This window comes from Anas acuta, chromosome 12 (assembly GCF_963932015.1).
Source record: "Anas acuta chromosome 12, bAnaAcu1.1, whole genome shotgun sequence".
NCBI classification, from domain to species: Eukaryota; Metazoa; Chordata; class Aves; order Anseriformes; family Anatidae; genus Anas; species Anas acuta.
This window is the reverse complement of record NC_088990.1, coordinates 8,682,817-8,695,397: the sequence shown is the minus strand read 5'-3', so window position 1 is coordinate 8,695,397 and position 12,581 is coordinate 8,682,817. Positions and strand designations below refer to the sequence as shown.

The 12,581-nt window shown below is 39.3% G+C and overlaps 1 protein-coding gene across 3 annotated transcripts in view; it reads right to left on the bottom strand.

Moving 5' to 3' along the window:
* ZFAND6 (zinc finger AN1-type containing 6) overlaps window positions 1-12,581 on the bottom strand; it is a 37,483-nt gene that overhangs the window by 5,684 nt on the left and 19,218 nt on the right. For all 3 annotated transcript variants that reach the window (XM_068696403.1, XM_068696406.1, XM_068696405.1), the window contains 3 exons: window positions 7,909-8,078; window positions 6,586-6,697; window positions 4,337-4,437 (listed from right to left, as the gene is read on the bottom strand). In XM_068696403.1, coding sequence (XP_068552504.1) covers window positions 4,337-4,437; window positions 6,586-6,697; window positions 7,909-8,059 — 364 coding nt within the window. In that variant the 5' untranslated portion in view covers window positions 8,060-8,078. The remainder of the gene's footprint in view (window positions 1-4,336; window positions 4,438-6,585; window positions 6,698-7,908; window positions 8,079-12,581) is intronic.

The following is a 12,581-nucleotide window of genomic DNA, read 5'->3' as shown; positions in this document are numbered from 1 at the left end:
TGCAAAGGAAAAAAATGTATTAAAGCTACAGTATTTATTTGCATTTTTTTTTTTTTTAAATAAATCGTTTACTAAAATCATGGACTACAAACATGAGCTATTTCTTACAAATGTGAACTGGAAAGCAAAGTTCGCCAGAAAAAAAACACATCACTGAGCTACACGAGTAGCCTTAGCAGAAAAGCAGAAGTTAAAAAAATATATTTTACTACGTACATAAGAGAGCTTGTATGCAGTTTGAGTACGGAATCACTAAGTAAAAGTTTACTTAAGATAACAGAACATTTAAATAAAAGCACATTTACCCACAGAACTTAGTTTAAACCTCTATCAGAAACATTTCATCTCTCCCTGGATCATTCAGCTGGTATCCCAGGCTATCCTACATAATTTTCTGCATCTGTATCAAAATTATACTCTACATATAAATCCCTGGTACTGTCACAAAAACCTGAAGTGTCCATCAATTCCTTTCCAGTACTGTTTACTTAAACAGCCCTGATAAGGCCCACTGCAGTAGATGCCGTTAGTTCACTAGAATTCACATTAAGTCCAAGTTATCTCTACATAAAATTCTGTAGCTACTCATTAGTTTTAATATTAAGCTTTTTTATTTAGTCAGCAATGATAATTACTAAAATGTTTTACCTCTCAAAAACCTAGAGCAATGCCAAGCCAGGTGATTTCATTGAGAAGAACAAACATGCACCTTTTAGCTAGTTATTCAAGTTGGTTAAGCTTGATTTTTCAAAATACTAATAGTGCCATATTACATTATTGATTGAGTTTTGCAGTGCTAATAAATGGACCTTCCTAATTCACAACGTGCTCAAAAAACAAATTGTTTCTCTTGGCATTCTGTAGTTTTCAGCCTCAGAGGCTGAGAGCTCACCCATTAATATAGCTTGTACTTCGATCCCAATGCTCTTGAGCTGCAAGATCTCCACTAAGTACATGTTGGAATAATCCTGCTTCCCAGGACAAGTTTCATTTACCTTTAAAAGCATCCCTGAAATATAGAGTACACATCCTAACCTGGATGGTTTTAAGACTGTTAATCCTAGAGCAGTGAAATGCCTCTTTATTCGCTTGCAGGCTTGCCAGGAGGCAGCCCCATTAACCCACTGGCTAACAAATAAGGAATCCTGACCGGCTAATTATAACAGTGCTGTAATGAGTGAGAGGTACAGCATCTATGAGACATTTCTTCAACTGAACTCAAGAAATGCTCCAAATAGAAGAAAGCTGCTAGAGAAGCTCGATTGTACCTACTATAATGTGTTTCATTTTAGGTCACCTTTAATGATATGTTCATAAGAATATTAAATTCAAAATAAAAATATCTATTAGCCACTATTTAGCACCTGGGCTTTTTGTGGTGTTCAGTACCTACGAGCATTATGGCAATCACTAAATGTAAAGACCAGATTTATTAACGTATTCTGTAATTTTCCTTTATTTCATTTGAAACAAATTTAACAAAGAGAAAAATCTCAACTGCTCTTTGGGATTTTAGCTTTGTGGTTTTAGTTTCTCTGCAAACAGCAAGGACTGTGTGCACTCAGCTCAAGTCCATTTATGTCTGCTTTAAAATGATCTAGGAAACCAAGCATTCAGCTAATCTTTCATTGATTTTATATACTACTAAGTTCTAATAAATGTTAAGTAATGGGACTTCGACCAAACAACTGCAGTAGACTAACTTATTATAGTAGTACAAAACAATTTGCTTCAGACAAGTATTCTAATGAAGCAATATTTTTCAGAATAATAAATGCTGAACAAGTGATTGAATCAGACAATTTTATTTTTTGTTCCTCCCCCGCACCAACATGAGTAGAATTATAAGGTCTTCTGTCTGAGACCAATTCCCACAATACTGAGACTTTTTTTTTTTTAAATATTACACAGCTAGACAATGCTAAATAATTGGTTCACACATTTCTATTACATTCTTGTCAACAGCCTAAAATTCAAATTCTGAACGATGTGAGAAAAAAAAAAGTCTTTAGGATGCAGAATTGTGACAATTCAATTAAGTCCACTTAGCATCCATTATAAGTTGCTTTCTTTCCAAACTTACACTTTTTAAAGTAGAATATTAAAACTGGAAACACTACATTTCCTATGATTTTCAGTTAAGGGACAGCACAGAAGCACTCTTCAGAAAATGGGGCTGACCCTGCCACCATGAGTTATAAATAGAGATTGTAATTTAGAACTGCAATTACGTGCTGATGTTCTTAGTTTAGAAATCATTAAGGTACAAAGAAAAGGACACAGCTGAAGTACTCTAAACACCAGACACTGGTTGACCCTTGAAATGCATACTGTAAAATAGGAATATACCCTTGAAATCAAAGCTTCTAGCTATGAAACCATCTTCTCCTAAAGAGAATTAGAAGGAACAAACATTTATCCAAATGGCTAAGAAGAGAGACATTCTTCTGGAAATTTGCTGGGGGAAGTCTTTTCACTGGCCCAAGTCACCACACAGTACCAGAACCAAAGATTATATTTTAAAATAAAGAACTCTTCCCTCTGCCTCCAAGTGAAAAAGCAGTACATGCTACAAACCCGGAGTTCTGATTTACAGCTAAGCCAAGCAAGCAAGATACATATGTAAACAGAGGCATTAATTCAGGCACTGGATGGAAAATGAAGATCATGAGACTAACAGGTTGTGGAAACTTTTGAAGTGGTGAGGGAGAAAAAAACATGACAGTCAAAGGAAAAACAGCTTACAAAAATTGACTTTACATTGCCTGATACACGTTATGTCAATACCAGAATAAACCTGTAGTGGCAGATTTGTGTATCTGCAGTGCTTGTTCTACTTCTGAGGTCCCCTGCAAGGGACATACCTGCATAGGAGCTAGGTTACAGTTGATACGCAGCACATCCCAGTTTCTCTACAGTGCTAAGCTGAAAGTAAAACTATTTTTATTACTAAGTGGTGTATCAGCTGAAAGCCTACCTTGCAAATCTACCTCCACTGGGCAAATATATATGACTTTAGAAGCATAAGCCTTTTCAGCCCTTGCTCTTCTGTCAAACCAGGTAGGGTCAGATGTCATTGATCTATGTATTAAGAGCATGCCTTGTGTGCATTGTGAAAGCTGAGGCAACAAAAGCTTTCAGCTCCAGAAAACTAAGTAACAGCTATTAGAACATACGTCCAGAATACATCTTCAAGACTAAACAAGCATTTGTCCAATAACTGACTTCTCAAAGGCTAGTACAAAATGGCATTAGCATTACAACCTTTTCTCTGAGTTTCACAGCTACTGTTTGTGTGACCAGTGATGTGGCCTTTACTCAGCACCGAGGAGGTAACTAACAGTCACAAACAATGACTTTACTATTTTGCTTTATAAAAAGGGAGAATTCATGTTCAGTATAATATCTGCAATACTGGAAGTTCAACAAAAATCATATTTATCAACTTTAAGTGTAATTGTATGTTCTATTTATGGGAAAACCCAAACAACTATTTAAAGACAAGTCCATAGAAACAGAGCTCTACTCACTGAAGCTTCAGCTGTGTCAGCAAAAGAAAAAGCAGAATACTTACTGACTTACCTTTAAATAACTTTTATAACGTCTGTAGATTACAGGCCTGAGCAGACTTGGTATACTGTTATTTTTGCATTTTGCTAATAAATGCTATCAAACACTATAGCTTTAAGCTCTGCAAGCCTGTACATAAGAATCAATGAGGAAAAAAACACTTTACGTTGTAAGAACAATAAGGATTTTAGGCCTATATAGTTGAAGTGATCCACTCAGTTATTTTCCTTCAAGCAACCAGAGTGCATAGATCCGTAATTTTATCTTTGATAACATTAATTTCAGTGGTTTAAAATATTGCACCAGAGCCAATAAAATTCTTAGGTAAAAGGCTCTTTTGTAGGCATTTCATGTTTATACTAGAGAATAACACTGTTCTTAGCTATGACATAGCATCCTCTTTAACAAATATGCTTAAACTTCTGTGATATTTTCCCTACTTGAAAATGACTATTTTGGGAAGTAATATATAGTCAGAGCTCTATCTGCATGCAGCAGCTGTGGCATAAAGACCTAACAATAGGTTCATTTATGATGTGCATTTCCAACCCTGATTAATAAACCTGCTGCAACAGATACTGAAATCCACAATTAAAGTTAGAAATTTCCAGTTTAAGGCTCATATATTAAAAAATGCTTATTTTGCCATCTGATTTCACAGAACATTTGGTTTTGAGAATGAGCCATCATTCCAACAGGAGTGTATTATGAGCACAGATTTAAAAACATTATTCATAAGATCCATCTCTGAAAACTAGGCACCAACCTTGCAAGTCTTCTGTCTCAGGTACTGTTTTGTCCACAGCCGTACTATCCGGTTGGGATGATGCTACAGATTCTGTTAAAAGTGACTGACTTGACACAGGGCTAAAGAGGAAAAAAAAAGTTATTTTTAAAGAAGGCACATCCATACCCTAAGAGCATTCATTAAAGAAATACTTTAAGTCTTGACAAGAGAGCATGCCAAAACTTTTCACTCTGAAGTTGCTTTAGTAACCACTAAAAAAAAAAAGTGTTACGCTAAGAATACCAGACAAGCTGAGCTGATGAAAAATTGAACATTTTTGCATTCACTGCATTCATAGTGAATATAGTAAGTCAGTTCAACTACCAAAAAACGTTTGTCTCTTCTCCCCCCCTCCTTTTTTGTAGTTTGGCATGCTATCCTTCCACACAGAAGCAACAATGCAACATTCGCAAAGATTTCTAACATACGCCATCAAGATAATTGTAGAGGAGCTACTTCTGGTATTCCAGTGACTCCAGTGAACAAGAAAATTGCAGCATGTCAATGTTTCCAGCAATAAAGAATCCACAGTTGTATGCAGAACCCCTTATATTTTTGCAGTGAAAAGTAGTGATGGCCAGATTTCTCAACCCTGTCAGCCGCACTGCTAAAATCAGTGTGTCTGAAAACTCAGAGGTGAATACCCTGGACAGTTATGGGAGACAGATTTAATTCTAGCAGTTGCAGACAAACTGCTCAGCAACACTTGTGCTGTGGGACAAGGCCCAAGTGAGGGGTAAAACGATCCACCTGTCCAATTTATTTCTCACCTTCCTCTCAGGGATTCACTCTGAATCCAAGAAATCAGATTACCCAGCAGTCTATGAACCAACAAAGCCCTACTAGTAGTCCATGATGCAACCAGGGCACCAGAGCTGTAATTTTAATTGCCAAGTGTTACGTAGAGGTCTTGAACTGCAGACTAGGTCACCTACAAAAGTCCATTTTCAATTTAGCAGACATTTCCTCAGTGTATCATAACTCTGAAGTACAACCAGAGCCCCTACTTTTACTTTGGAAAAAAGAACAAGCGATACTGATTTTTTAAAATGCAAGTCTCAGAGCCGCCATCCATCTTTTCTTCTGTAACTGAGCTAGTGATCAAAAAAATACTTTTTTAAAAAAGTGAATACTGTAAAGGCTAGGTGGGAAAACAAACCCAAGGCACTGTAATTGGTTCAGCTCTGTGTGTTGACCTAAATGATTTTATATATGTATATATACAATTCTCTATGTATAAATATATATATAACAGGTGTTTCTTTTTAAATACAGATTAAGTGTTATAGCAGGGTAAGATATATACTTTCTACCTCAATTAGAAATCCCAGAATAGAAAGATCAAATATAGCATCAAGCATGGCACCTAGCGCTCAGTTCATACTCAGGACCCAAGCATGAGATAACACCTCCTATAAAAAGCTAAGGAGCAGAAAACAGTCTGAACAGAATCAGTCAACAATAACAGACGAAATCAGATCCTGCTTACCCTTGGCCTGTCCCTTATTACATACTTTCATTTAGCTTCCATAGTGTAACTAATGTTTTTCACTGCAAAAATTTCCAAAGCACTTTAAAAAAAAGTTGCTGTTGGTTTTGTCTTCCTAAACTGAAATGCAGCTACCAAATAAATATTTAGCTTTCACAAATGGAAAGCACTTTAAGTCTGAGGGATTTACAACAGGCTGTTACCTCTCCTTGAGTAATCAGGTTGGAAATTAGTTGTTTAATAAGACATTAGTTCAGCGGTACCACTTGTACTAAGAGTCAGACATCTTTTCCTCTGTATGTTCCACTTTTTGTGAAACAACTATTCCTTAACACATTATCGTACGTTTATTTATGAGAGTACTAGTCAATAGTTTCTGCCATTTTACACAACCCTCAAATTTCTGGGATGGAAAGAGCTCTCCTTTGGTAAATATACAACCAACTGCACATTGCAGAGCCGGAAGACTAGCCAGACAAGTCTTTGTAGAACAGCATGAAGCTGGCAATACTCCTATTTGAGGCTAAATTCTAAAGGCAAATTTGCATTTGAATGCAAGATGTAGCTAACAGATCGGCCACTATTTACTGAGATCCCATGCTTTAAATTTCTCAGTTAAATCTTGCATGTTTTTCTAATCCAGGTCTTGGCATTTAATTACGCAGAGTCAGAGCATAGTTAATTTCATCATGCTGATTAAAACATTTTTATGTACAAAAAAATAACAGAAACCACTTACCTTGGCTGCATAGATGGAGTTGATGTAGAATCTAAAGTTGACTGAGTTTCTTGGGCACTGCCTTCTGTGCATTGAACTGGTAAGGACTCAGTTATACTACTGACAGAAGTTGCTGGAAGGAAGACACTAATGTAAAATGTGGTACACTACTTCCCGGGATTACATAAATTACACAGTGCAATTATTCTTTGACCTCTGTGACACGAGCCAGGAAAGTGACTGAATCTCAGTCAATACCATAATGAAAAATAATTTTACAAGAAGTAATTATGCTTGGCCATGTTTTGAACATGTTCCAAGCCCCAGGCCCCCACAAGTTCCACAACACAAAACCGTAGAGCTGGAGCTTTAAAATAGTTACTATTTTCTGCTACCTCAAGTGTCTACAAACAGCCTTCTCAGGATCAACTCCATTTTTCTGACATAAGTTTTATTAAATAAAACAAGATGGATCTGTGAGAAACAGTATTATTGAATCCTAACATCACCTTAGGATCCATTCTGAAGTTGTAGAACCTAGAACCCCAGATTTCAAGCAATGAAATCTATTGGTTAAATATTAGAAGTCAATATTAAAAGTTAAGGAAGTCTTGAGGAACACAACATAAGATTCTTGGTGTCAGTATCCAGCCGAGCCAGAAGAGACATGTCAGGTTCCAAAGGGAAGCACTTCCTCTCTCTTCTTCCCCAAGCAGAAACATCATAGTGAAGGTAAAATAGAGACAGGGTTCCTCTTTCTGAGAGAACTGCCATGAATTTTAAGGGGGAAAGAGATCTCCTAGCTTACTCCTGGAGAGCAGTATAGGAAGAGTTCCCCAACCCACAGAAATAAACACAATCTGCTTTGTACCAAAGTATATTGGGCCAAACAAGGATAACAAACTATGACATTAGGAGAAACTTTTCAAAAGAAGGGGAAGTTAATCTTTTAGCATCAGGCTACAAACCTAGATGCCTGTATTTTAAATGTTTTTCACAAACATTCCCCAAGCTAGATGTTCTCTCTATTGTCAGTAGTTTCACGAAATGTGTTGATGTACTGCTTTCCTGCATTTTTATCATGACATTGGAAACAACATAACATACATATATTAAAACAAAGTATATTAGCAACTTCTAAGCAGATTAATCACAGCACAACTGCACTGTGAACATTTCACCCAAGTTTAATCTAGCAGGTAAAATACTTGAATAGGATAGAGTGGTTTGCTCTAATGCTCCTATTCTTTCAAGCATATTTAATATCTGGACATGGTCAAAAATCAAGCTACAGCCTAACTTTCCTTTTCAAATTTCAAACAGCACTACAATAGCATTACTTACCAGGAGGACTAATTCTACCATTACTGTTCTGCCTTTGAAGATGTTCTTTGTAGCACACTGAACACATGCCATTTGTACGAGGGTTCCCATAAAATCCGCAACCAGTGGAACAAAGCATAGGCACTTGGCTACGGTTGGTTTCTTGAGCCATTTTCCCTTCTTCTACACACCTGAAATTGAGAAATTTCGTTTAGAGGCCTCAGGAAAAAAACTTTTACAGTTCGTGTTTGGAAATCTGGATTTCCCTAAGGCTCATCAAGATCTTCTAGAAAAGACATTTACGGATAACCTTAAACCTTCTTAACAGAATTACCGCAAACACCCCTCTTCAATGGACCATTAGAGAACAGGAGGTTCAAATACCAACTTGTAGATGAGTTATTGACATCTGTCACTCGCTGAGATTTATTTATTTTTTACCAGTTGTGAAAGAAAAAAGTTTCTCATTAAGGAACTAAGTATCTCAACATATTAATTATTCCATTCAAGATCAATTTAGGTCTACCATTTAACACTCCCAATTAAAAATTAGATTGAAGCATAGACGACTTTAATCCTTGCAAGTCAAAACAAAGATAAATTACCAGTATCACTGCTAATCAATGCTTCAAGTAATATCAGTATATATATGTATCAAAAGCAGAGATAAGAAAATCCAGAGGGAAAGAGGTTTCAAGATATTTGCATATTTTACCAGTTGCCAAGTTATAAAACTAAATTAAACCACAGTCAGAAGTACACCAGGGTAAAAACATTTCCTTTTACATAAGATGCATTTGAAGCCAAATGCTAACAAGTTTCCCATTATTTTGTTTTTAGACAAATATCCTCAGCTCCTCTCACACCCACAACCATTGCATTTTGTTGTTATTTCCCAAAAGCATAGGAAATTGATACCTCAGAAGTAAATCTCTGGGTTGCAAAGCTAGGAGCAACACAGAACCAAGCCAGTAAGGTGCTCTGCTCCAAGAACCATAAACTACATATAAGACAAGGGAGATGTACAGGCAGGAAGACAAAAAAATCTCGGTATTTTATTAACCTTAATTGCAGGTTGAAGCTTATTTCATCTGTTTGACTGCACTCTCCCACCCCAATACAAAAGCATTTGATTTTTGACACACAAAGCCCCCATTGACCTCAAATTGCAGCTAAATTTGATTTTGCTGAAGTATTATACTTGTGGCTAAAAGAGCACTTTCATGCCTGCCTTTCTCCAGATAACCCTTTCGAACAAAGCTGCAAGTAACGCATGTGGGAATTCAATTCTTATGCTGGCTGAGCCCAACATTACACTTCACTCAAATGGCTTAGCTGAAATTAACACGGGTTTTCTCTGCTTTGGTAACTCAAACCACTTTAAAGGTGAAACCTTACACAAGTCACTCCTGGCATAGTACATTTAAGACTGAACGACTAATTAAAAAACATTTTGGACAGAGTATTTCAACGGCTAATAGAGATTCGGTGTCACAAGGCAAGTATTACACCTTTTAATTTTAGACAGCAGCAGATTAAAAAACTCTACCATACTGACTTTCAAAATTTACCATGGTTCCTGCTCAACAGTTAGCTTCAAGCAGCGTGCAGGAACTCAGTAACAGCACCAGTTACTGCTTATTTTCTTATTCCCCAACACAACTCTTGCTGAAGGGACCAGGTGCTAAAGCAATCACACAATAACAATTTCTAATATGGACTTAGAGCCTGCCCCAATTCAATAAACAAATTGTGAAAGGTGCACAAGGATGCCCAGAAGAAGAACAAGAAAAGCTGGACTGAGTTCCAGCTCAGCCAGCTCCCGAGTTCATTAAGCAGTGGATCCAGCCACCAGGCAAAGCACAAACCAATGGCAGGAAGCTCCAGAACACTCAGATCTCCAAGGGAAGTGCCAGGGATTCTTCTGAAGAGTTCTAAGGAAAGCCACAGGAAACGGAAGATCCTATATTGGTTGCTAATATTTTGGGGATAAAAATGGAGAAAAGAGTATTGAACTGATGCAATGTTAGGAAGTTGAATGAGAACGGGGTTGAACTTCTACAATAGCTTGTGGCATTCAGAAGAGGGCCATCACATACACTGCCCCCACCAGCTCTGCTGCTCACCAGGGCCCGCACTGACCCACCAACCAGATCCCCAAGCCAGGAAGAAAAGGAAAGCCATCACAAGTCTTCTGGCAGGTCAGTGAGCTCAATCAGTCCACGCACACAAACCAACATAAACAAGCACCACGCTCAGGGGAAGAACTTGGGAAGGGATGTGAAGGATGGCATGCAAACAGGCGGGATGCCACACGGGGACCACCCCTTTTAGCAGCCTGTGAGCTCCTGGGTGAGATGCTTGATCTGATCTACCTAAACCCTAAAGCCACAGAATGCCAAACCAGCACAATAAGCTCTTGTTGCCGAGCTTCTCACTTCCTCTCCCATGCTGTTCCCTCCCTTTCAGTGCAAACAGGCACTGAAACGGATCAAAGTGATCAACCTTAGCAAACCAGCCACTCAAACGAGTTGTATCTGTCATGCTTGCTGGGCACAAGAGAGGGGTTAGGGTGGGAGACAGCAGCTGAAGGCACACAGGGAACCACTTGTTCCAGCAACTGAGCAGGCTGAAAGCCTCAGGAAAACCATCGGCCAAAAGCAGGCATTCAGAACACGAGGGAGTTGAGATCCAAGTGCCATGCCTCGGTGGCATTCCTGCCCCACAACTCGGGCAGGGCAAGAGTCAGACAGCAGCCACTGGGAGCAGCCACTGAACTGATCCCTGAACAGATGTTTGGGGGGAGCAAAGACCTCCCCCCTCCAGCTCCAGGCTCAACTTCAGAAGATGTGCTTCAAAACTGTCTCTAATTCCTCATGCAGGAAGACCCACGACGTCGCCGAGCCCAACCATCACGTGTAATGGGGGGCTGTCAGGGAAATTGCACCTTAGCAGGGCTGTGAAAGGGGTAATCCTGCCTGCACAACCCCGGCCCCCGCTGCGCCTTCCCACCCCTTCCTCTGCACTGGAGCCAGCAATCACGAGGTGAGTCAGAGCAGCTCGTTCATCCGATGGAAAAACAGCAATGTTTATGCTGCTGGACTGGAGAGCCTGCAGATCTGACAGACGACCAACTCGAGAACCAACACAGGGCGCAAAGGAAGTGCCAAGGTTAAAAACAGGACGGCCCCTTCGAGTGGCAGCAGGCCATCACTGGGGATTAAGCTGCTGTACAACACATGCCAAGCACATACCCTAGCTGTACTTTCAAGTCTGGTCTCCCAGCTTGGCTTGAGTACAAAACTGGAAGTAACTCCATAGCTGCAGTGACAGTAAGGTCTTGGGACCAACGTGGCTGTGTATATGTCCCCCTCAGAGGTGTCACAGAACAAGCGTGAGGCTTGTAACACTGCTGGAGAGGTTTCCAGGCTCTGCCTGTTCCCTGCAAGCTGTGCTAGCACAATGCTCATAGAGTCACCCTGATACTCTGAATGTAGAATCGATTCATCTTTAAAAAAACAACACCTTTTACAATATTTTAAGCATGTTCCCTGCTGTGCTTTATGGTATAGCTGTATAACCAGTCATACGAGCACTAATGCAAGGGAAGTGTACTAGAGGGAAAGCCAAGAGCCTTACACAATCTTCCCCCAACACAACCCCAGAACATCCACTTTGCTGAAGATTATGGAGGAGACGGCCTCTTTTCGCATTAGCTAGAAATTGCTAAACTTAAGCTGAGATTACCGCTGGTAATTTTTATTACTGCTCAATTCAAAAATACTCTTTGTTGCCACTATAAGTCTGCAGCGCTGTGTGCTACCATGCTAAATCCTTCTTTTCCTACCAATTCAGACTAAAATCTGTCCATTTCTGTTAGCCTTGCCATATACAGATACCTTCCTGTATCTGTGAGGCCTGACTCACTGAAATCCCACACTAGCCTGCTGACACAGGTCCCACCATTCCCTCCTCCCCAGCACACGTCCGCAGAGGGTCAATTACTCTGCATACCAAGCAGCAACCACAAGGAACCATATAAAGGACATTAGTGATTATAATCATATAACATATACAGAGCTGAGACTGTGGAAACGTGAGAGCTGGTTAAATCTGCTGGATGTCAGGCTCGCTGTGAGGAGAGATGCCTCTTCCAATACTCCACAAAGCAAGTAATAAAATACTTACACACGTCCTTTCCCCAAGGAGTGAGCACCATGATACTCGGCTTTTTTTTTTTTTTAATTAAAATGTTTATATGATACGAGTTTCAAATAACCAATACTCTAGCTTTACAGGCTTGAATCGTTAATCAGTAAGATCAGAGAGCAGCATTTAGTAGGATTAAACACACACGGTTTAGAAATAATCTCTCTTTTTTTCCCCCCTTCCTCTCAACAAGGAGAGAAAAAATCCTACCTCTGCAGTCAGCTCTCTCTTTATCTGTCTTCCCCTAAGGAAAAGATCCCAAATTCAAGTCCTCCTTAAACTCCCTTTCCATTCTGGGATGTCCAATTGAATGGCATTTATTCTGTTTCCCTTCTAAACCTTTTCTAATTACAGTTTTTGTTGTCCTGTTCAACACTGTCTACACTGTGGAAAATCTCCAGGAGGTGCACAGTGCACAGGCAATTCCTACTCCACCACTGGCACTTTAAGTTGCGAGCTTGTGTTTGCCATCCCTGCCCCATCAA